This window comes from Salvelinus namaycush, chromosome 28 (assembly GCF_016432855.1).
Source record: "Salvelinus namaycush isolate Seneca chromosome 28, SaNama_1.0, whole genome shotgun sequence".
NCBI classification, from domain to species: Eukaryota; Metazoa; Chordata; class Actinopteri; order Salmoniformes; family Salmonidae; genus Salvelinus; species Salvelinus namaycush.
In genome coordinates this window covers 29941112-29967816 of record NC_052334.1, presented here as the reverse complement: position 1 = coordinate 29967816, position 26705 = coordinate 29941112, and the positions used below count along the sequence as shown (strand labels likewise).

Sequence of the window (26705 nt, the reverse complement as noted above, 5' to 3'; positions counted from 1 at the left end):
GGGAAACTGTTGAGCATAAAACCCCAGCAATGTTGCAGCTCTTGACACAAACCGATGAGCCTACTACCATACCCCATTCAAAGGCACTTTAATCTTTTGTCTTGCCCATTTACCCTCTGAATGGCACACATACACAATCCATGTCTCAATTGTCGCAAGGCTTAAAAATCCTTCTTTAACGTGTCTTCTCCACTTCATCTACACTGATTGAAGTGGATTTAACAAGTGACATCAATAAGGGATCACAGCTTTCACCTGGATTCAGCGGGTCAGTCTGTCATGGAAGGAGCAGGTGTTCTTAATGTTTTGTACACTCAGTGTATATATCATAAGTAAAAATAAAGAAAACAGTCCAACAAACTAAAACAAAAGGAATCCATAAAAATCCTGCTTTAAAAAAAAAAATCTGCTAATGTCCTGTACAGTCTTCAAAATATCAGCTATTCTACTGCATAGATTATCAATACATTAACAACTTTACAGGGGAGCTTCACTCAGACATCAGTACAAATAGTACATTAAATTGTCAAGCAATGCAGAATTACTTTGAGACCATGTATTGTTTTTAAGGATGTTTCATGGACTGAAGGGTGAATCTCCAAACCTCACACCAAATAAAAGCTTCAGCATCAACTGTTATGTTACATTAGCAATACAGCCACAAGCCATCTAGGGCAGGTTCTGAGACACTCGTGAAGCAAACATCATATTTGATCTCTGTTATCACCTGACAGTGAAAGGCCGCTGAGGCAGTACAGTCACTGGTCTGGATGCTTAGCTTGTAATGTCAAGAAAGGTACTGTCATCTGTGGGGAAATGATCATTTTGGTCGTGTTGGTTAGTTAACCACAATAGCACTAGCATTTTTTCAGTTCATTAGCTGCATAGAGTGAATGGCTATGAAGGTTTTGCCATTCATAGTCTTTAGTATGCATGTACCTGTTTTTCAAAAGATCCTGATATATTACTATGGCTTTTTGTTGTAACACCATAACATCTATTTACAGTTATTTTGCAATTTCTTACTCATCAATTGAAAAGCATGAGATTTGTATGGTTTCAGAGCCTCAGAGAGTAGTCCCTGTCACAGTGCAGGATATACCCATGGCTTGCATAAAGGCAATCTCTGGCCATGGCATCCTGACAGATAGTGAATGTCTTTGGTCAACTAGGAAAAGGGTACGAAGCGAGTGCGCGAGAAATAAAATACAAACATGCAGCATTTATTTTGGGGGGAGGATTCATCTTTTTTTGTTCGTTCATCTTCTTTACTTTTGCTCTTTCTCTCCTGCATTTCCTCTAGCTGTCTGACAGTCAATAAGGCCTCCAGACAGACTCGTCCATGCGTCCAGAGCCGCTCATGGCCGTAGGGGAGTTGCTGTGGCTGCCGTCTGCCTCCACCCCCTCGCCCTGGTTGTTCAGGCCCTGGTTCATCAGGCTGTTGCCCCCTCCAGAGGCTGAGATTCCAGAGCAAGGCAGCAGGCGGGTGGGGGAACGCTCACCCCCGGTCCCGGCCGGGCCCACCATGGAGAACTGGTAGGAGCCGGACCCGGTGCCATAGTACAGGTGGTAGGGGGAGGAGTTGGACTGGAAGTGGCTGCCCTGGTTCTGGTTTCCAGGGTAGGGTGGGGGCAGGTAGGTGTGGTAGCGGGAGGAGGCGGACATGCCCGTCACACTGAGGCCTCCGATGCCCGTGCTGGAGGGGTTGGCTGAGTAGGTGAAGGCCCCTGGGTAGTGCATACGTGGGTCTGAGAAACGGGGGTCGGTCAGCGGGGACAGAGAAGGGAAGGTGGTCCTCTGGGGGAAGAGGTCAGCGGTGGGACCTGAGCGAGGGAGAGAGAAACAACAGATTTGGTTTAGAAACTCCTGGCGCACGTAGATCAAACTCATGGACATTTTTCAGAGTCAAAGTGAGATAGGGAGAGTCAGAGTTCCTTCCTTTGACAGGAAGCTGTAGTAAAGTACCACATCCCCAACTGACAGTGTGGGGCCTCCAGTCTACAACCCTGCAAACACTAGTGACAAGTAATAAACTGAGACATCAAGCTGTGACAGCACATCATCACACAGCTCTGGGAACCAGATGAAGTTATGAGTGTCCTCCCTCTCAGCCTTAACATAGCCCTCCTACAGAACCCTACCAGCTGAACTAGAGTAATGTACAGGAACAGCGTTCTCTGTTGTTTGGAGGAATGAAAAGAGGTATTGTCAGAGCAGAGTGGTGCTTTGAGTAAACACTGACAGCTTGTTGTGCAGCGTGTGCTGTTGTGTAACTCTACATACCGTACATCAAACTGATGAGAGAGAACAGGAAACTAAAGAGGTAACCATCACATTCAGACAAACAGAGGGAGGGAGAGGGAGAGAGTTCTATGTATTTGTGTATTTTGTAAAAGTAATGCAAGCCGTATCAATGTCACATTCTTGTCAGTGCTAAACTATCCTGAAGTGTAGTCACATAGGTAACACAGCACACAAAAGCCAGCTGTTTTGACTTAAATTTCACAGCCAAACATTCCCTGATTTATTCAACTGATCTTGCTCAAGGGTTTGACTCTGCAGTTTTTCTCGCTGGGATTTGGGGCAGCTCCTGTCACCAGCACATTTCCTTAAACACAACACCATACCGCCCCCCCAACAAAACATGCATGACTACAGAGTTAGGCTGATTTGGCAGTTCTTTCAAAATGTGTGTGTTTCAAGTTTTAATGTCATGTACAGTGAAATGCCTTTCTTGCCAGCTCTGACCCCAACAATGCAGTAATCAATAAGAATGTAATACTAAAAATAACAAGAGAACAAAAACACACAAGAAATACAAATAAGAACACGAGAAAGTAAGTAAGCATACTATATACAGGGTCAGCCAGTTCGTTCGTGTGTGTGTGGTGTGTGTGTCTCTCTCTCAGGCTTCTCATTGATCTGGTAACTGGCTGTTTTGGCTACAGCATGCTGCCACCTACTGTACTGTAGTATCTGGGTTTGATAGGTACATACAGGGACAGGTACACACACCATGCACTGAATGTATGCACCTAGGCCTTCAGCTAGCCTACCTGTTGGATCAGTCAGGTAGAGAACCCATAAAGGCTCCACTTACAATTACCAATATTGACAACAGTGATTTTTCTTCTTCATTCCGTGTGATGTAGGCTTCTGTAAACCAATAAACTGACGTTTAATATCTCTGTTAAACGGACTACCCTTGTATTTTAGTTGTTTTTTTGACTGTCTCTATGCACACTCTCAGGACTCGACCCACTCACGCACACTGACACCCCAACACACACATTTATACTGACTCGACACACACACACACACACACACAGTCACATACAACCTTCGTTTACGCTGCTACTAATCTGTTTATCCTGTATATAGCTTCTTACTTTCCCCTGTTCTTCAATTTGTATTTATTGTGTGGTTTCTGTTCTACTTCAGGTTATTTTTAATACTACATTGAGTTAGCAAGAAAGGCATTTCACTGTACTTGTACACGTGACATTAAACCTTAACTCTCTACTCGATCAGTTTCACTTCTTTTTGGCAGGCAATCAGGAATGAAGGTTTGCTCAGGGTGCGGCAGTCAATCACCTCTGAGAAAGTAGGCCAACGGGAGCCATAGAACACCTGACAACTGTCACTCATCTCTTAGGTCATGTCTCACGGTTTTCTTGCTACTGTAGCCATGGTTTTTGTAATAAGAAATATAGGCCTATATCTGAGACTTTTATTATGGCATTGTTATTTAGACTTTGTTATGGATTTTGGTTTTGCCAATACCCTTCCCATGCTCACCTGTGTCATCATTGGTAAGTCTCCACCTCTTGCTATCCTACTGCTATGTAAATCACCCCGTTCCTTCCCTATATGCTGTTGCCCACAGTGTATTGACATACTGTATACAGTGGGTGTATAAAACATTAAGAACACCTGCTATTTCCATGACATTGACTGACCAGGTGAATCCATGATCCCTTATTGATGTCACTTGTTAAATCCACTTCAATCAGTGTAGATGAAGAGGAGGAGACAGGTTAAATAAGGACTTTTAAGTCTTGAGGCAATTGAGACATGGATTGTGTGTGTGTCATTCAGAGGGTGAATGGGCAAGACAAAAGATTGAAGCACCAGTTTAAGTGTGTCGAGAACTGCAACGCTGCTGGGTTTTTTACGCTCAACAGTTTCCCATGTGTATCAAGAATGGTCCACCACCCAAAGGACATCCAGCCAACTTGACACAACTGTGGGAAGCATTGGAGACAACATGGGCCAGCATCCCTGTGGAACACTTTCAACACCTTGTAGAGTCCATGCCCCGACGAATTGAGGCTGTTCTGAGGGCAGCCTCAACACAAAGGTGTTCCTAATGTATTGTAGAATCAGTGTATGTTTTAATCTAGATGTACATAGGGTAATGGGCTGTATGCTGACCTTGTCAGCAGATCTTTTTGTGGCCTGTAGCATGGGTGATTTTCTAGTACATAGGAAAGAATGGCATATGTGTACTGATGAATAGTTAGTTATTGGGTAAGGTGGGCATGCAGGTATGCAGGTATGCATGTACGCTCTGGGATTTGATTGACTTCCTTGTCCTTTGCTGTGGCTTGGGAGAGCTCAACCTACATTGTGAATGCCAACAGGTGTGACGTGGTTTCTTGCACCTGCCACGTACACACAGACACACAGACACAGACACACACACACACACACACACACACACACACACACACACACACAGAGACACACACACACACAGACACACAGACACACACACACACACACACACACACACACACACACACACACACACAGACACACACACACACACACACACACACACACACACACACACACACACACACACACACACACACACACACACAGACACACAGACACACAGACACACAGACACACACACACACACACACACACACACACACACACACACACACACACACACACACACACACACCCCCCTGTCAGAACCTACTCATTTGTTTGTCTGATTCCACTGGATTTGGTTTTGATGGGCTCAGTGTTCCCACATGACTCTAGTATAAAATGTGGATTTGGATGGCAGAGAAAAGACAGGCTGTATTTGTGAAACAGCAAGCGCTTGCACGCCAGAGCCCCGAGGGGGGAAGATGCTGAACTTGCGTGCCATAGTCTTGTTGAAATGTCTTTCCCCTACGTCTGGAGAATTGGGTCCATTTTCAGCAACAAAAAAATATGTTCCTTTGCAATTTCCACGGCTCCTGCTTTCTTTTCTCAAGAACACATTTATTTTCTGCAGTTGAAAATGTCTTCCTTTTCGGATGAAGGGGGGTTAGTGAGGAGGGTTGGGGGTGTTGTTTCTTTTTCCAGAGTCTACCAGGCACCAGAGTCGGGCCCCGTATCTGATTTCACGCAAAGAAAATCCAAACCTTCAGCTGCTGTTGATTCAGTATAAGTGGAGTCGGCCCACTAATTCCTACCGGACTCCCAAAAAGATCCCTTTCTCTCTCTTCCTTTCTCGCTCTCTCTCTCTCTCTCCATCTCTCTCCGTCTCTCTCTCTCCGTCTCTCTCTCTCCATCTCTCTCCGTCTCTCTCTCTCCGTCTCTCTCTCCGTCTCTCTCTCTCTCTCCGTCTCTCTCTCTCTCCGTCTCTCTCCATCTCTCCGTCTCTCTCTCCGTCTCTCTCTCTCCGTCTCTCTCTCTCCGTCTCTCTCTCTCTCTCTCCGTCGCTCTCCGTCCGTCTCTCTCCGTCTCTGTCTCCCTGATAAATATAGGCTTCAGGGTGGAGCCTGTATCTGTGGCACGGGGACTTGATGGCTCTGGCGGCTTTGGCCCACCCCACACATGATCTCTATTTAATTGTCGCCAGTGGAAACGTGTTGACTAAATTGAGGCGGGGAGAGGCTCCTGTATTTTGTCAGGGGAAACTCAACTGGACACTTATCACAACACCTTAATGGGGTTGTGTCCCGTCACAACCTTGGCGGTGGACCAGCCAGTCACCACCACTGTTCACCTCTCAGCAGCTCAGCTGCTCCCTCTAGAGGATATGGGTAGATCAGCAACTCTCTACTCACACACAGAACCACAGTTTTGCAATCTTCTGTTAGCTAACCTGATCCACACACATCCCCCTCCTCATCTCTCTGCCAGCTAATTATAGGCTGAGGCTCTGCGGCTCTGCGGCTCCGGGGCTCCGGGGCTGTGGTAACAGCGGGGCTGTGGGTACAAGGGAGGAGGAGTGTTGGATCTTTGGTCCTGATGCGGCCTAGCTGGTAGCAGCGGCCCACCCAACACATGATCTCCATTAGGCTCAGCTGAAACGTGTTGACTAAATTGCAGGGACAGGAGAGGGGATGGACCCCAGAGGGCTAGTTGGTGCGGCCCGCCGTCTGTGATGTTCCCACTCTAAAAGGGGTGGCGGCTGGGAATCAATTTTTTTTTAATAGAGAACACATTGTTCTAGAGCGCTCCTTTTTTTCCTTCACTCTCCTCTCTTTCCCTCGCTCCCTTGCTTTTGTGCGCGTTCCCATATTGAGTTCTGCAACACCGCAGGAGCGGGGTAAATCTCTTTCTCTCTCGCTTGCTCTCTGAGGTCCACTAGTCCACAGTCAAGCGTGTAACCCAGATATGGAGGGAGGTTTGCCTCATTTGCTTACGGGAGAAACTGATTTTGGTTGTTAACATAAGGGCAAACTGAGGTCGCCAGCGAGGTGTGTGTATGTGGAGGGGGGGGGGGGGGTGGGGGGGTGAGGGATGCAAATCCAGGCCCTCACCTGTGAAATGTTTACTCAGGCTGAATGCAAACTGTGACGAGCAGCGCCCAGGGAATGGTGTCTCAGGCAAATAAGTGGAGGGGTGGGAAAGGGAGAAAATCTCAGACCAGGCTGGCCCAGAGAGAGAGAGATGGAGAGAGAGATCTCTTCGCCTTTCATCTCCTTCCCTCAGACCGCAGCCAGAGAGGAGTGACTGTCCCATGCTTCCCAGACCATCACTGATTTCAGAGTAGATTCGATTTTTTGGTGATGAGTTGTGAGAATGAAAAGTTGTTACGAATGCCGAGTGAGATCTTGACCAAACGCCGCAAGAATAGTCAAAGTTTGGCCAAGAAATACATTGCCAGGGAAATAATGTTGGTCCACAAGCCAAAGAATAGGAGACACAAATGATCCTTAGATGTTTGTTTAAGCGCTTAGGCCTTGGGGTTGGAGCTTCGCATCTGATGCAAATAGCCTTCACCTCTTACCGTGGCTCTTCTGAACTAGAACAACACGGTCAACAACACCAAAGCCCTCTCCATTGCAGCCACTGTAGCATGTGAGCCCAGCAGGTTTTGCATGGCTCTACCTATCACTAGCAACACGATTGAGGCATTAGGGAGTTTGTGATGATAAAACACCAAGATTTTCCTAATGCATCAATGAACCAGATGTGATTTATGAGTTTGTTAACTAAATCAACTGTTGTTTCCTACTATGACTTATTATTAATTTACCAGGTAAATTGACTGAGAACACATTCTCATTTACAGCAACAACCTGGGGAATAGTTACAGCGGAGAGGAGTGAGCCAATTGTAAGCTGGGAATGATTAGGTGACCATGATGGTCAGATTGGAAATTTAGCCAGGGTTACCTCCCCTACTCTTACAATAAGTGCCATGGGATCTTTAGTCACCACAGAGAGTTAGGACACCCATTTAACATCCCATCTGAAAGACAGCACCCTACACAGGGCAATGTCCCCAATCACCACCCTGGGGCATTTTTTTAGACCAGAGGAAAGGGTGCCTCCTATTGGCCCTCCAACACCACTTCCAGCAGCATCTGGTCTCCCATCCAGGACCAAACCTGCTTAGCTTCAGAAGCAAGCCAGCAGTGGAATGCAGGGTGGTATGCTGCTGGCCAATGAGTTCTGGCCAGGTGGCATGTGCACTCTTCGATATTATTGTTGATCGTAATAGTTTAATAATCTCTGTCTCTCTGGAACTGGATATGAATTTCATGATTAGACATTAGGACTTCTCCCCACTACCGTTAGTCCCCATCAAACGCAAATTCCACTTTTCACACCCTAGTGAGTATTTTGTTCTGAAGTGAATATCTGTCAAGGGAATGTCTCGCTCGCGTAGTGTCAAAAGTAAATATGTCAATCTATGCATTCCATCTCTGCATACATTCCATCTTGTAGTCATTGAAAAATGATGAAACTGCTGCATTGTGTTTGGAAATCACTGACAGTCACATCTAAAGTCTGTTTTACAACGGGGGCTTTCCCTTATCAAACCTTTTGAAAACCATGAATTTCCAACAAGCCTAATTGATGAGTCATACAGAAGGGGCTTAGTATGAGGATCATCGAGGAGTAAAATTGAATGGTGTGTAAGCAGATGACTCAGCAGGTCTGGTGCAGTGTGCTTCGGTGGTTTCTGGGAAGAGAACAGGTGGGTGGCTGAGTGGCTGTGGGGCAGGAGAAGAAGAGTGCCAAAACACCAGGGAGGGAGGGAGGAAGGGGGTGTTTTGGAATGTTCTGGGATCCAGAGCTCTGAAGGCAAACCAAAACGCATTCCCCAAAATGTCACAACGAGTGGAACGCCCATTGCATATCCTTAGTCCCAGCTCTTCCACTATCTCTATATTAATTCCACCTTGTCAAAGACATGATTGACTGACTATTGATATGAAGCAGAGTGTCTTAATTGTTGTTCTCAGCTACTCTTGAAGATGTTGGATAGTGTGAATTGGCTAGGGTGATGTTGTGTATGTAGTCCAAGTCTCCTCAATCATCCCCTCTCTGTACATTTCATGCCTGTTTTCTCAGACTAGTAATTATGGCCATCTCTTATTGCTCACCACGCCTCTCGTACTGCTCAGTGATTGGGCCTTGCATGTTATGATTAAGCCTCAGAAACAAACAAACAACACAAGCAAACATCTTTCCCATATAGGCCTGCACACACAAACACAGATATGACTCACGCTGAAATGCACCTAAAACCGGGGTCATATAAGCAGAGCAGGATACTTGTTCACTTCCTACTGCTGTGCGAGTGTGTGTGAATGAGAGGCCGAAAGAAAGAGAAAGAAAAAAATCCCGAGCGACAACAATAGAGAGAAAGCACAAGTGAGAAGTAAGGCGACGTAGAGCAGTTTGGGATAGGGGCCCCAGGTAGAGTAGATATAATATCTCTCTTACTTGACCATCTGAGGTCGTCCTCCACCTTGCATGTCTTCAGAGTTGGTGGGTCAATCTGGTCAGACCACAGGGCTGCAATGGACATAGATAGTATGTGTTAATTAAGGAGAATTTAGACATGACACTAGCCTGACACTACTGTAGTCTGGGCAGGTATGACAACGACCTCATTACATGAGTGTTTCTAATTCTGATGCACAGTAGAAGTGCAAGAGGATTAGAGAGAATTGTTTCCGGTTATGATTCTGTAGGTTCTGTGCATGTACTGTGTTCGAGTGAGGGGAGTGCAGATCTCTTCAATGCCCTAAAAGAAGCCAGCAACATGTCAAAGCTATCTGAGTGTGGTGGTTTGGCTGTCTACCTGTGACAGGCCTGCCTGTGCTGACTGAGCAGAGAGGAGGGCAGAAGGGGAGCTCTCACTGGAGTGAGACTAGAGAGAGGGCTTGGGAAAACAGGGCTGAGGGGCTGATGGAGCTAACAGAGATATTTTGGTTTCTCAGGGGGCTGGGAGGAGGAGGTGTGAGGCCTTTGTTGGCCTGTCCAGTCAGCCTGTCAGGGAAAGAAGAATCCTTACAAGCGCAGCGCATGAGACCCTGGTTCACACTCAATGGCCACACCGCAGGAAGCTGACAATTTGACATGCAAAGAGTGTTAGTTTGCTCTCGGACTGAGATAGGGCAGTTGTTACAAGCCAAACTGCAAGAATGAACCGTGGACCTCAAACACACATGCTTTTACTTGTACACACACACACATGCACACACACACACACACACACACACACATGCACACACATGCCCACACATTCTCAAAAAACCACTAGTCCATTTACAGATTCAGACATACTGATAGCAGAGAAACTGTAGGACGTTGGCAGTCATATAATGTATCTCCGGTTATGAACAAAAATATAAATGCAACATGCAACAATTTCACCGATTTTACTGAGTTACAGTTCAAATAAGGAAATCAGTCAATTGAAATAAATAAATTAGGTCCTAATCTATCGATTTCACATGACTGAGCAGGCCCACCCACTTGGGAGCCAGGCACACACACTGGAGAGCCAGGCTCAGCCAATCAGAATTACAGACAAAAATACTCGTCAGTTTCATCAGCTGTCCGGGTGGCTGGTCTCAGACGATCCCGCAAGTGAAGAAGCCAGATGTGGAGGTCCTAGGCTGACGTGGTGACACGTGGTCTGCAGTTGTGAGGCCGGTTGGACGTACTGCCAAATTCTCTAAAACAACATTGGAGGCGGCTTATGGTAGAGAAATGGACATATAATTCTCTGGCAACATCTCTGGTGGACATTCCTGCAGTCAGCATGCCAATTGCCGCTCCCTCAAAACTTGAGACATCTGTGACGTTGTGTGACAAAACTGCACATTCTAAAGTGGCCTTTTATTGTCCCAGCACAAGGTGCACCTGTGTAAGGATCATGCTGTTTAATCAGCTACTTGATATGCCACACTTGTCAGGGGGATGGATTATCTTGGCAAAAGAGAAATGCTCACTAACAGGGATGTAAACAAATTTGTGCACAAAATGTAAGAGAAACAAGCTTTTTGTGTGTATGGACAATTTCTGGGATATTTTATTTCAGCTCATGAAACATGGGACCAACACTTTATATGTTGTGTTTGTATTTTTGTTCAGTATATACACTGCCACTCTAATATTTGCAGTTTTTTCACACAACACAATGCCACAGATGTCTCAAGTTTTGAGAGAGCGTGCAATTGTCATGCTGACTGCAGGAATGTCCCCCAGAGCTGTTGCCAGAGAACTGAATGTTAAATTCTCTACCATAAGCTGCCTCCAACGTCGTTTTAGAGAACTTGGCATTACATCCAACCAGACCACGTGTATGGCGTCGTGTGGACGACCGGTTTGGGGATGTCAACGTTGTAAACAGAGTGCCCTATGGTGGCAGTGGTGTTTTGGTATGGGCAGGCATAAGCTATAGACAACAAACACAACTGCATTTTATCGATGGCAATTTGAATGCACAGAGATACCGTGATCAGATCCTGAGGCCCATTGTCATGCTATTCATCTGCCGCCATCACTTCATGTTTCAGCATGATAATCCACGGCCTTATGTCCCAAGGATATTTACACAATTCCTGTGAGCTGAAAATGTCCCAGCTCTTCCATGGCCTGCATACTCACCAGACATGTCACCCATTGAGCATGTTTGGGATGCTCTGGATCGACTTGTACAACAGCGTGTTACAGTTCCCGCCAATATCCAGCAACTTCCCACAGCCAATGAAGAGGAGTGGGAAAACATTCCACAGGCCACAATCAACAGCCTGATCAACTCTATGAGAAGGAGATGTGTCGCACTGCATGAAGCAAATGGTGGTCACACCAGATACTGACTGGTTTTCTGATCCATGCCCAAACCTTTTTATAAAGGTATCTGTGACCAACAGATGCATATCTGTATTCCCAGTCATGTGAAATCCATGGATCAGGACCTAGAGAATTTATTTCAATTGACTGATTTCCTCATATGAACTGTAACTGTAACTCAGTAAAATCGTTGAAATTGTTGCCTGTTGCGTTTCTATTTTTGTTCAGTATATTTATATTGCAGTTTTGACATGAACATACAGTAACTAAGGCCTGGAGAGTTCCTGATCATATCCCTGTCTCTAGCCGGGCTACAGTAACACTACACTATAGTATGAGCTGAGGAACAACATCCTAACCGCTATATTAGCAGTTGTGATCCTGACCTTGAGAGGGGCCAGGAACAGGGGGAGGAGGTGGAGGGGGATGTTCACCTATGCCCACACTGGGCCCAGGCTGGCTGGGGTTGGGGTGTGTAAAAGCTCTCTCACCCCCGGAGCTACTCTACTTCCTCTCCAAAGGCCCGGATCAGCACTTAGCCTCTGAGAGGTCCCGCGCTTCGCCCCACAATGGGAAATTCTTACACATAAATGGGGTTATTCAGAAAGGTTTCGAAGCAGCTGGTGCGATCTGCTCAAGAAAATAAACATTTCCTTCAAATATTTTGATTGGCTGGTGGACAACGTCAATACCAGCGGCACAGATTACCCCTGTTAATATGAGTCTCAGCCCCCTGGGCGGGGCTAGAGATTGGGGGAAGGCGGTAGGTGCATTAGGGGTAGAAGACGACGGCCGCGTCACAAATATGAAAGTTTTTGGGGTGGCGTCAGTGATGGCTGGGAGGACACAAATAAACACATGCTCTGCTTTTGAAGTGCAGTTGGAGATGAAAGGGCCAAGATGGCGTCTGTCCTCATGACTCTGGATTCGGCAGCGCCTCAGAGACATGTAATGCGCCTGTCGTAATGAAGCGTGTCATTGAGACACAGTGAATGCTGGGCCTTGTGCTGGCTTCCTGTTTCGCTTAGGCCCTAGGCGTCACCACGGAGAGATAGAATGTGAGAGAGAGCAAGAGAGACAGAGTGAGAGGGAGAGAGAGAGAGAGAGAGAGAGAGAGAGAGAGAGAAAGACGCCAGCGAGGAAGGGAGAGGGAGAGAGCGTGTTAGAGAGCGAGTGAGAGGGGAGGAACATGGCCTTGGCTTAGCTATGTGGGACATTTGATATGTCTTTTGAGCCCTCACTTAAACATGAGTAAAAACAAACACATCGACTGAAAAATCCTATGTTCTATTTGAGAGCCCCCTGCCTTGCCTCCCTTTCCCCTCTCCTCAGACTCAATAGAGACTGTTCATTGCGCACATGTAGTTTCTGTAATTGCTGAAATGTAAAGCTCGACCCGGCTCTGATGTTAAATTATAACTAACACAAACAGTTGAGTCTGGAAAAAAAAGCTCTCTTTTCTCTTTTTCCAGCTTACTGTTTAGAGATGGCTTCAAAAGAGATTTTTTTTTTATTGGAGAACAAAAACATTTTCAGTTTGAATAATTCAGATCTAACTAAGGTCACAAAAACAGAGTAACCACAAGTGCAGCTCTTAGGCACCATAACAAATAAACCCCATGGCGACCATTGATATATTATGTAAATACAGCGCTGGAGAAGTAAAACAGAATCCCTCGTCGCTGGTCTGGATTCCCGCTAGTTTTGGTTGCATTTGGCCTGAGAGCTCCTTTCCTGTATGGGTTTGGCACGGACCAGCATGCATTGCTGCCCAAATGGAGCTTGGAGCCAACAGCATCTCCACCAGGCTCACAGCATGGCCACCTCTCTCTGGTCTTGTCCTGACAGACAGTCAACGACCCACAAACCAACACAATAACCTAGTAAGCACATCTGGTACTAAACAGAGACATGGAGGCACGATGCTTTGACCTTTCCCTCTATAAGCATGTGCTATGTGCCTGGCTGCATGTTCCAGGGACTGGCATACTTGTGTCTTACAGTGACTCTTTGTTGGTTATAATTGGTTGATAATGTCCTGCTGGGTGTTAGAGTGGGTTTGAGGTTTGAGGTAGACACAGATCCAGGATCAGATTACCCAACTCCACATCTTAACACTTACCATTAGGAGGATTAAATAATATCTGACCCTGGACTAGCGGTTAGGGGCTCTGGGTCTGATCAGGGCTGTTAGTGGTAGACTGGAGCAGGCATTCGCTTGGGGGGCCAGCCGGCTTGTTTATGTGGAGTAAACAGTGTGGTCACTGTGGACAGGAGAGGAGGGGTAGGACCTCCCTCTAGCTAGCAGGACTTTCACAACCAGAGAGAATCCGGGATAGATTCACCTGTTTGACCTTTCACCACAGCAGCATGCTGCAGATGTATGCCATTGGAAGAGTTTTGGTTTATTGGTGGAGTATCTACGGTAACCACCAGTAAATTGTTTTATTTTGACTCCTGCTATTTTGTAACCTATACCATACAGGTGCCACGGCTTAGCATGCGACCTTGTGAACAGTATTATATAATTAATACAACTAGTGTGTTTTATCACTCAAAGCCAAAACACACACACACACACACACACACACACACACACACACACACACACACACACACACACACACACACACACACACACACACACACACACACACACACACACACACACACACACACACACACACACACACACCACACACACACACACACCACAGGTTTATTGGGCCCTCATCAAAGCAGTGGAGCACTTGACTAGATGGCCGAAAGGTATGCTAGTATCTGATATTCATCTCCAGTCAGAAAAACACAGGTGTTGGAACAAATAGCATGTTAAATGATACCACCTCAAAAGGCAAAATACTTTCTTTTGGATGATTCAATTGCTGCTGTCTTTTTTTCTTAAAACACATTTAAGTTAAAAGAGCAGCTTTGTTCTGGCGATCGTGTTTAGTTTAGTCTCCTTTTGAAAAGGGAAAGAGAAAAACTGAAATCAGGATTATTTCTGTAGCGTCCCGTTGAGATCAAATCATTTTCCCGTTTAATCTTAACATCTTTGTCTGGCTGGTAAGACTGGTATGAGCTGTAGACTTTATACCCAGGGTGTTTCAAGGAGATGGCATTCTCTGAAAATCATTCAAACACACATACACACACCACACACCTGACATTTAGTAAACCAGAATAACAATTTTGTAGTCGATTGTCTGAGTGTGAGATTTGCTTGACTGCCCTGGCAGAGCCACACACACAGCTCCCCACACGCCCTCCCGTAGGATCATTCCTCACGGCAGCCTCACCTGTGGTCACGGCTGAACAAAAACAAGCGGCTAGCCGAGCAAGCGCAGTGTCTGCCAGGGCTTGAATCCTGTCACTGCATGCGCTGTAATGAGCTCTTCATTATCCTGGCTGTCTAGAGCGTTAGCAGAGCTTGCAACATTGGCACGTAACTGTGTGTGTGGTGTGTGTTTGTTAGCACATACTGTGTGTGTGTGTTAGTTACCACACACATAGACACAGTGTGTGTGTACGTCTGAGAATCCCGGGCAGCGTTTAGCAGACGTCTCAAAAGCGTTGTGTTGACAACAAAACTCTGTCTCTGTTTCATGGCTCAGACAACAATATGAAGCAAAGGGCTTCATTAGGAGATGATATTGTATTTTATCACGTTGTCGTCAGCTGGAAAGTCCAGGTTTATGTGTGGATAATGGAAAACATTTTTTTTGCAATAGCAAGATGGGAATCAATTTAATTATAAAGTGTTGACGGCTCGCTCATCTATTACCCTGTGATCCTCCGCAAAATACAACTCTGCCTGCGACGGCTGCCAAAAGCAGAGGCGTGTGTCGTGTTTATATGTAAATACATCCCTGTTTCCAAATGTATTTATTACAAAAGGTACTATTTTAGTTTGAGCTGGGTTTGTAGTTGCGTGTTGTCTAAGCTGGCATGGAGATGCCCAGTGATATATGTCACTGGGTAGCTGAGAGGAGGGAGAATGTATCTTCATTGTTATTGAATTATTTTAGCACTAGCCCTGAGCTACAAAGTCATAATGGTAATATCAGAGATTAAGGTGTGTGGTTTTACAGTCCTCCACTCACGCACGCACGCACGCACGCACGCACGCACGCACGCACGCACGCACGCACGCACGCACACACACACACACACACACACACACACACACACACACTTCAGAGAGGGCCCCTAGCACCTGCGGGTGTTGTGTGGAATCAGTTTGGAGCTCTATACCTCTCATCCCTGGCGGCTCTGAGCCACATTAATGTGTTGTGTCTATGCTGGAGGTGTGTGTGTTTGTGTGTGGGGGTTGTGCATATATATGCGCCCCACGTGTTTGTGAGCGCACCCAGTGTGTGTGTGTGTGTGTGTGTGTGTGTGTGTGTGTGTGTGTGTGTGTGTGTGTGTGTGTGTGTGTGTGTTCTACTGGTGCAGGTCTTTGAGATCTGACAGGCCTATGAAGAGGTAATTCCTTCCCTAATCCTCCTGCAGCTATGCAGACAAGTACAGAGCCTTTCTTCACATGCCATCCCAGCATTGTCTGTACACCTCTCCTGCTAGACAGTTTGGAGATATTAAGAATGCCCTTATGGATAAGTCCCTCTGGATAAGCTTACCTGCCATGGCCCTTCCATTGGCAGACAACACGCGGTAAAGTACAGAACCCAAACTTTATACCATGAAATGTATATTGTATCTCTGTCTAAATGCCAACTAATCCTGGTCCTACTGGTCCACAGCACTGGCAGATGATTTTCCTTGGCCATGTTCAGTACATTACATGGCACTTATGGAGGAACAACAACATCAGTTAAACTAAGTCAAAGCTGCTGCTGATAACCACAGTTGTGTAAGCTGAGCTGTACGATAGGTAGGTCCACAGTGGTGAGTCAGGAGCACAAGGCTAAACCCCATGAGAGATACACTTCCACCCACAGATAGCAAAACACTCCTAAACACACTGATAGAGACTCATTAACTGGGAAGGAGCCTTACTCTGTCTGTCAGCCCTAACCCCCTGCATGAGAACTAGGGAGTGGGTGGGAGAGGACAGCATGTGTGTGTGCGTGTGCCTCGTGTGTGTTTGTGTCTGTGTGTCTGTTCGTGTTTTGTCTGCACACATCCAGACATGCCATCACGTTATGACACACAGTACCAGTCAAAAGTATGTACACACCTACTCATTCCAGGTTTTTTTTTTTTTTTACTATTTTCTACGTTGTAGAATAATTCTACGTTGTAGAATAATAGTCAAGACATCAAAACTATGAAAAAACACATGGAATCATGTAGTAACCAAAAAAGCGTTAAACAAATCAAATATATATTATATTTGAGATTCTTCAAAGTAGCCACCCTTTGCCTTGATGACAGCTTTGCACACTCTTGGCATTCTCTCAACCAGCTTCATGAGGTAGTCACCTGGAATGCATTTCAATTAACAGGTGTGCCTTGTTTAAAGTTAATTTGAGGAATTTCTTTGTGTTTGGGCCAATCAGTTGTGTTGTGACAATGTAGGGGTGGTATACAGAAGATAGCCCTATTTATGGCAAGAACAGCTCAAATAAGCAAAGAGAAATGACAGTCCATCATTACTTTAAGACATGAAGGTCATTCAATATGGAACATTTCAAGAACGTTGAAAGCTTCCTCAAGTGCAGTCGCAAAAACCATTAAGCGCTATTATGAAACTGGCTCTCATGAGGACCACAGGAAAGGAAGACCCAGAGTTACCTCTGCTGCAGAGGATAATAAATTCATTAGAGTTAACTGCACCTCAGATTGCAGCCCAAAATAAATGCTTCACAGAGTTCAAGTATCAGACACATCTCAACATCAACTGTTCAGCGGAGACTGCGTGAATCGGGCCTTAATGGTCAAATTGCTGCAAAGAAACCACTACTGAATGACACCAATAAGAAGAGACTTTATTGGGCCAAGAAACACAAGCAATGGAGATTAGACTGGTGGAAATCTGTCCTTTGGTCTGATGAGTCAAAATGTGAGATTTTTGGTTCCAACCGCCGTGTCTTGGTGAGACGCAGAGTAGGTGAACGGATGATCTCCGCATGGGTGGTTCCCACCATGAAGCATGGAGGACGAGGTGTGATAGTGTGGGGGTGCTTTGCTGGTGATACTGTCAGGGATTTATTTAGAATTCAAGGCACACTTAACCAGCATGGCTACCACAGCATTCTGCAGCGATACGCCATCCCATCTGGTTTGCGCTTAGTGGGACTATCATTTGTTTTTCAACAGGACATTGACCCAAAACACACCTCCAGGGCTATTTGACCAAGGAGAGTGATGGAGTGCTGCATCAGATGACCTGGCCTCCACAATCACCCGACCTCAACCCGATTAAGATGGTTTGGGATGAGTTGGACCACAGAGTGAAGGAAAAACAGCCAACAAGTGCTCAGCATATGTGGGAACTCCTTCAAGACTGTTGGAAAAGCATTCCAGGTGAAGCTGGTTGAGAGAATGCCAAGAGTGTGCAAAGCTGTCATCAAGGCAAAGGGTGGCTACTTTGAAGAATCTAAAATCTAAAATCTATTTTGATTTGTTTAACATTTTTTGGTTACTACATGATTCCATATGTGTTAATTCAAAGTTTTGATGTCTTCACTATTATTCTACAATGTAGAAAATAGTACAAATAAAGAAACCCTTGAATGAGCAGGTGTGTCCAAACTTTTGACTGGTACTGTATGTCTGAGAGCGAACTTCCACCCACGTACCCCCTCCCCTAAGACACACACACCTCCTTCCCCCTGTCTCCATTGCAGATCTGCCCTGTTGTGCCAGTCAGTCTGAGACTGACGTGATTGCGGAGGAAGCGGGCGGCTGTGAGATTCCTGAGGCTGTAGAGTGGTGTGGTGAACCAGCTCCAGCCCCAGTGCCTTGGCCAGGCTGTTTGGCAGTGATCAGGTTGCCACCTGGCCCCAGACTGGACCCTGTGACCGATGCAGGGCATCCGGGGACAGAGCTGGCATGAGTGAGCGGCCCCTGCCAGTAAATGTACTGGACCCTCCCCCAGGTCTGGGCTCTCATATCAGTAGGGAGGGTTGTACTCAACCTGGGGCTTCAGCCTGCCACATACAGGCTAACTCAGCCCATAGACATAAAGTTAGAGCAACACCGTTAGTTCATTATGTGTCACAGTCAGACCATACAGGCTAACTCGGCTCATAACACCACAGCCATGAGCTGTTCACTCCCTTACCGTCGGGGCAGATGATATTGGAGCATGAGGTCTGATACAGGCTCAGAGACTATTTCTATCTACAGGCCATCAGACTGCTGAACACTTGAACTGGACTGACCACCTGGACCACCTGGACTGACCACTGACTCTCTACACCTTAGCATGCATTCACACATATAAACTCCTGTATTATACTTATTCCAAAATGTGTATTATATTCTACTGAGCCATTTACTTTATGTTCCTTTTCTTATCTTTTCTTATTTCTTAATGTTGTTTCATTTCAGAAGGAAGCTGCAAGTAACCATTTACTTGCAGTGTATACCATGTGTATCCTGTACATACGACTAATAAAACTTGAAACTAATAGCAAAGTCAGCTCTCACTGTAGGCAGGGAGAAGCATTTGTACCGCTAACCCCTATATACAGTGTTGTAGCAGAAGGTGGAGTGTTTTGTGATGAGTGAGCAACACTGATTTGGGACAGACGGTGTGAGTGAGTCAGTGTGATAGTTGTTCCTGTCTGGTCAGCAGCCCTACCTTGTATCTGGGACTGGGTAGACGGCCCCAGGTGGCTCTGGTGCATGGGCCGGGGCTGGGGGTTACCAGGCCCCATCCTCAGGCTGGCCCGCTGGTAGCGCTCAATCTCTGTCAGCCTATCAGAGAACTGCATCTTCTGGGGGTCCTCCATCTTCACCCTGTGTCCTGAAAGAGAGCGAGAGAGGGAGAGAAAAAGAGAGAGAGAGGAGAGCCAAGTTACCACCTACACAGCCGGGAAATCATGGCTCTTTATTATTTTTCCCAGCGGTACCAAATGGTCAAAAATAGTAAAAGCAATAACACGTCCAAATGTTAGGTCTGCTGTCATATTTGAGTTTTATTTCCTCAGGTCTGTCCATGGGCACCAGCAGTTTACAGCTTATTAGGTTTTGTGAGGGTTTGTTTAGAAGTGGGATGGTTATATTGGCAATGGCATCCCATTCTATTCTAAGACATAATTAGTGTGAAAACAAATAGTACAGTGACAGAATTATATACATGAATAAAGGCCACTGTCCTCCACCAACTAATCTGATTCAGTCAGATTATATAAAAGCTTTCTTAGAAATATAACATTATTCATAGAATGTTGACAGGCACTGGACTTGTGGTTGAGCTAAACTTGCACTTGCCTTTGCGTTAAAATCAGATAAATGGCTGCATGCTCCTAATAGCACATTCATATAGGAATAGCACTAATACTCCGGTGTATAACAATAGTACTAGCACAATAATATAATTATAGTATGATAATAATAGTATGAAATTGTTTAACTTTACAGCATGAGAAGATTCTCCTAATCTATCCCCTTATCCCCTTGTCCACTCAGAAGTACAACCCCAGTACAACCCCAGACTGGGTCTGCTTGTCGAAATAGTGACTATACGTCACACAGCGACTCAGGTCTGACCAAGCAGTTACTCAGTGAGGGAAACACCCAGGAATTGCTCCTAGACTATATTACTCATCAGACTGGAACACACTGTGTGGATGGTTGCGCGTATGTGCATGTGTGTGTGTATGTGTGTGTGTGTGTGACGAGAGAGGTGGGAATGTACGAGAAAAAGCATATTTGGCACCTCGAATACATTTGATCTGAACAAGACAAAACACTACACTCAAACCCGAATCACTTTAAATAGTTTTATTTAAAGTTATACTAATTCAGTGCAATCTCTCTCCAGCTTTGCTTTATCTTGGACAGGTCACAGTTGTAAATGAGAACTTGTTCTCAACTGGTCTACCTGGTTAAATAAAAAAATACATGTATTTAACATGTGGTGTCACAATAGAAAATAAAATAGTTTACATAAATATTGCCAGTGTATATTCTACACACACCTAAATGCCATACGTGAGTTTGGATGAGGGACTCCTCTAATGGAGGAAGGGCTTTATATGTAACTATCAATGCAACAGACACATGTCTGAAAGAGCATGTATACATTCTGTGGTTTTCTCCCTGGCATCTCTAATGTGAAGTAATGGCTGGATTTGAATATTTTATCACTATATAAAGGGGGCCAGCAGACAGACTGATATGGATTTTGCCCATCCTCTCTCCAGACTTGACCCATGGGTAATATATCCTCCCTCCCTGCGACTTGACCCATGTGTAATATATCCTCCCTGCCTGCAACTTGACCCATGTGTAATATATCCTCCCTCCCTGCAACTTGACCCAAGGGTAACATATCCTCCCACCCTGCGACTTGACCCAAGGGTAATATATCCTTCCTCCCTGCGACTTGACCCAAGGGTAATATATACTCCCACCCTGCGACTTGACCCAAGGGTAATATATCCTCCCACCCTGTAACTTGACCCATGGGTAATATATCCTCCTTCCCTGCGACTTGACCCATGTGTAATATATCCTCCCTCCCTGCAACTTGACCCATGGGTAATATATCCTCCCTCCCTGCGACTTGACCCAAGGGTAATATATCCTCCCACCCTGCGACTTGACCCAAGGGTAATATATCCTCCCACCCTGCGACTTGACCCAAGGGTAATATATCCTCCCACCCTGCGACTTGACCCAAGGGTAATATATCCTCCCTCCCTGCGACTTGACCCAAGGGTAATATATCCTCCCTCCCTGCGACTTGACCCAAGGGTAATATATCCTCCCACCCTGCGACTTGACCCATGGGTAATGTATCCTCCCGTTTACCACTCTGTCCATTTGGTAGAGATTCCCCCACACACAGACGTACCCACACCAATGATGTGGACTGAGCTTGACTCCCAAGTAGAATAGAACAGTATACAATGCTTCCAATGGCTAGATGCAGACACATTCAAATCAACACTCACATGCATGCACATAACAAAACATAGATAAATACCCATAACCCGCACAATCACCTCCCCATCACACACACCAACACATTTTCTCTTGCCAGTAAAAAAAACACCCACACATGTTAACTCACATACTCACACTGGGATCAACACCCTCCCCCGTGTGTGTGTGCATGTGTGTAATCTGTTACATGTAAAGGATGACAAAAAACAAACTGTAATCCATTCCGTTACCAGCTAAAATATTTTTATCCGATTACAGATACTTTTGAAAAACTAGATGATTACTTCTAGGATTACTTTTAAATTCAGAAAGGATGTTTATTTGACACCTTTCTGTTTTCTCAATGACATTCAAATGAGCATTGAAAAAAGACGCAAGTTTGTTTCCACCTGAGCGAGTCTGACCACAAGTCAGAGACCACTATGATGACACACCAAATGTGTTTGATGGATCGCAGGAAAATAGCAGGAACAGGCTTTTGTAGGCTACAGTCCAAGCTATGTCTTCCAATGATGCGACCAATGATTATCCAACTTGAATAAAGGTAAGAGGTAAGGATGACAGTAGTGGTGTAGCCTATGTGCGATACGGATATCACTTAATATTGATGTCTACATAGAGCATTGATGTGAATCACACTGCTGCTCTCTCATTTAGGTATTTGCTCCTTACGGATTGTGGTTGTTGTGGATGGCTGTTCACAAATGTGTATGTGGTTGAATTGATGACGTTTAAACTGCCTATCAATCATTGTTTTTGCAACTAGTGCGGATCCAAGCCTATGAAATAAAGGTTTGATGGGGTCCCTCCTTCTAAAGTCCTCAGACTTTAGAAGGACTGTCAACAACTAGTTTCATTTAAGAAGACTAGTGGGGCGTTTATTGTTAAATCGAATGTGTGCTGATAAAAAAAACATAGGCCTAACGGACAAATGCTCAAACTTGCACACTTTTGATAGACTTAAATATTTGCATATATTATCAAGATATCAAAGTGTAACCAACAAAAATGTAAACAATAGGTCTATAGCAAATGCAGTATATAGCATTCATTTTTCACATTCAAATAGCACTTTTTGGTAGTGCTCAAAGCAAGCCATTCCATGAGAGCAGCATTTATTTTTCAACTCGAGGCATTGAATCCAATCAGTCCTCCATGACAACAAAATCATAAACAACAGAGTAGGGCTGGCTAATAAGTCCTTAGTTTTGGGGTCATGCTCAGGTAAAACAATTTGGCTAATCTATATTTCCAAGTCCTATTTTGGAAGGGGTATTACATTAATAGGAATGACTGGAAATCTGACAGACTTTGGAATTTAATGTAAATATACAATTGCATTATTATTATTATATGTAGTAAAAAGTGATGGGTTAGAAGAAGCCTGCATAACCAACCCATGAAGTAAAACGTAACATCCATATATGGCCAGCTATGTAAACTTTAACATTGATTTATCCTGCAATAGATGTCTTTCAATTGGTAATATAAATGTTTGTCTTCTAATGCCTCTTTAGGGGAAAGTAATCTAAAAGTAACGGAAAGTAATCAGATTACTGAGTTTGGGTAATTCAAAAGTTACATTACTGATTACAATTTTGGACAGGTAACTGTAACGGATGAAATTTAAAAAGTAACCTACCCAACTGTGTGTCTGTGTGTGTGTGTGCATATTGATGAGAAATGTGTCTGAATGCGGAGACCAGGGCTGTTGGACATCTCCAGCTGTTTGTGCTCCCCGTGTTGGAAGTTGTAGTAGGATGCAGTAAAAGTGAGTGACCCCACCTATACACCCACCATCTCACTATGACACAGGGACACAGTCTACTTCAGACACACCCGCTTAAACACACTTATACTCACACACTTTTACAACTAGTATCTTGTTATTCACACATTTCTGAACCCAGTCCCCCTCCCAGTCCCCACACCATCGAGAGGGAAAGTGGGACACACACAGGCAGCTACAGAGCCTAGCTGGCTCCATCTCCCACACAGACACTGTGGCTACTGTCTGCTCCACCCCAGAGCAGGGGAGGCCAGGAGAAACGGCCCTCCAAATATAGACCCATGTACAGTGCAGTTAGTGCAGTTATTAAGAGATTTACACCACCTCAAACGGCTGAGGTCAGGGAAATGATACATCCAGCTCTGTGGAAGAAGAAAAAACAACCAGGGGGAAAAATGTAGAATTGGTCACTTTTTCTGTGGCCTGTGGTGGTCTGGGATGAATTGGTTGGCGCTTTGGGGATGAAAGTGATTGTACCGCATGATCACACACACACGCACGCACACACGCACGCACACACACACACACACACACACACACACACACACACACACACACACACACACACACACACACACACACACACACACACACACACACACACACACACACACACACACACACACACACACACACACACACACACACACACACACACACACACAGCAGTGGATCTAGTGGCTCAGGTCCAGCTGGCAGGGAGTGTGTGGCGACACACTGTACTGTACTTCCAGTAGAGGGTTTGGCCAGCCATGAGAGAGAACTATAGGAGCAGAGCTGAGGCTTCATTAGGACCATGCCTGGTGCTCATTACCCCAAACCCCACAGTTACTGTTAACACCACTAATCAACTCATATGGTCGACTCTAGCTCTCCTCTCTTCCCCCTCTTCATTCCCGACTTCCTCTCTGTCTGTCCCCTCTTTCTCCTTTTCTCTCTCTCGCCCTCCCTCCCTCTCATTTACTTTTTTTATAGAAGAGAAAACTTCAGCAGTTTCCCATCTGGAAGCTAACACAGTTTATACAGTATACACAACCTTCCTCCTGTTTTCTTCTGTTAGATATCATCACCACTCTAAGCCTCAGAGAGAGGAAATGGATTGGTGCGATGGAGGAAGAATGGATGATTGGCTTTTCTAGTCCCTGTCTTGGCCTTGGTTAAGACACCGACAGAGCCCATGGCCTGCTTGCTGTTCAACGCAGTGTTTAAACCTCTTTTCAGGTCTGACCCCAGCTTTTCCATGAGTGTGTCTGGTAGATTGCCAGAGGTTGACTCCCACTTTGCAGGGTCTTGACCATGGGTCTCTGTGTACCACGGACCCATTTCGGAGGGGATTCTGTGGTGGATGAATATTTTATGTGTCAGGGTGCACTTAGGAGAGAATGCATCGTTGTTTCTCTATGATATCATAACCACAAGATAGAGCTGGGAGATGGAGGCCAACGGGGAGGCAGGGATGATGTGGTTCAAACACCAGTGCTCAATACATGGAAGAAGTAAAATGGATGCCAGAAGCTGTATATTTACTAGCTTCCTCTCTAGATGGCTGTTGCGTCATCTTACAGCATTATGAGGACTGTGAGGACCAAATAAAAAGGTTGATATAAAATGTCTGGTATTAATGATGTACTGAAAATCCATTTAACTGAAAATCTCTTTAGAAATAATGGCTGTGCCCTTCCCACCCAGCGTTTGTTTTTGTTGCCCAATACAATACCATTTTATCAGCAGATTAACTGAAGACATAGGGCCTTGATGTCCCCCATGTTTTTAGTGTTCTTCAGAACATGTAGATAGGTTCAAGTATAACAGAAAAGATACATCAGTGTGGGAAACTGATCCTGTGACTGGTCCCTTTGAATTGAAACACTGAAGAGCAAAATGATCAACCCTGATCGCATTCAAATTGCATTGAGCCACAAGGAGCAGGATGATTAAGGTTAGTATTTGGGAATTCTGGAGCTGTGCCTATGGGCAACTCTTACTCAGAGCTCACAACCCCTTCAGACGAGCCAATCTCAGCAAGTCCCGCCCTAACCCTCTAAAGCCCATATCAGTGGAACACATAGACAGTGTTTGCTCAGAGAGTGCTAATGACAGCTCATAAACACGGCCGGGTCCAGCTGAATGATCACCCGATACAGCTTTTTTTCTAACATTGAAAGAAAGAAACATATGTTCCCTTCCAAAGAGAGACACATTAAACACAAGCTTTTTTTAGTAAAAGGCTGGGCGCGCTTTCAGGGGCAAAGTGAAACTCTATCTGGACTGCAAAGGGCAATACGTGCCTTGGCCCGGACCCAGGGCTGTGCTGAATATATTTGAAGTGTAAATATTTGTATTCGTCGTATAAATGGACTTGAAAGGCACTTGATAACAGACTAGAATTGGTTGAGTGCCTATATCAGACTGAAAACGTCTGGCGCACCTCTATAAGGACTATGGGCATTTCCATGTAAATGGACCCAAGTTCATAGGAGCATATCAAATTGGGTGTCAAATGAAAGCTAAGAGTCTATCTTTTGGGGAAATTAAGGCATAGTTACATTTAGAAAAAACATTTGCATAAGTAAAGGCTTTGATTTCTGGATAATAAAAGTTCACAGAAGTAACAAGTAAAGGTAGGCCTATCAATTGGTTATAGTGTTTTACTGATATACATTTTGTTTATGAATTATTAAGTGATTAAAACTCATAATTCCATTACCAAATTGGTAACGGAATTACCAAAAATTCTGTAATGGAATTACTGCAACTGAATTGGCTACAATGGGAAATCATGATAGTCACAAACCACAGTTAGGTCACCTGCTACTATCCGCCCTTCCACTGGCATACTGTTATGTTCAGCTCATAACTGTTTTATTTCTCTTTCTGTCAAACCAAGAGTGTTAAATGTCTGATTCTGGACAACCTCTCTCTCTCTCTCTCTCTCTCTCTCTCTCTCTCTCTCTCTCTCTCTCTCTCGCTCTCTCGCTCTCTCTCTCGGCCTCTCTCTCTCTCTCTCTCTCGCTCTCTCGCTCTCTCGCTCTCTCTCTCGGCCTCTCTCTCTCACTCTCTCTCGGCCTCTCTCTCTCTGTCACCTCCCCCATCTCTTATTGTCACCTACCCATGAGCCCCCTCTCTTTCCATTTACTATAAACAGCATCCTCACCCACTGTGCACCGACCGACACCGGACGTCCATGGACGTTGAAATTTGGTCAGTCCACCCTGGCCTTGATATTAGCGTCCACAGACGGACCACAGCTCTGCCTTTATACAATATAGGTGTACATAGTAAGT

The 26705-nt window shown here is 45.1% G+C and overlaps 1 protein-coding gene across 1 annotated transcript in view; it reads right to left on the bottom strand.

Moving 5' to 3' along the window:
• Positions 1-252: 252 nt before the first annotated feature.
• The window catches only part of runx3 (RUNX family transcription factor 3), a 39561-nt gene continuing 13108 nt past the window's right edge, over positions 253-26705 (bottom strand). The window contains exons 4-6 of the mRNA XM_038967544.1: positions 19321-19485; positions 9192-9263; positions 253-1823 (exon numbers count right to left, since the gene is read on the bottom strand). Of these exons, the coding sequence (XP_038823472.1) occupies positions 1315-1823; positions 9192-9263; positions 19321-19485 (746 nt within the window). The 3' untranslated portion in view covers positions 253-1314. The remainder of the gene's footprint in view (positions 1824-9191; positions 9264-19320; positions 19486-26705) is intronic.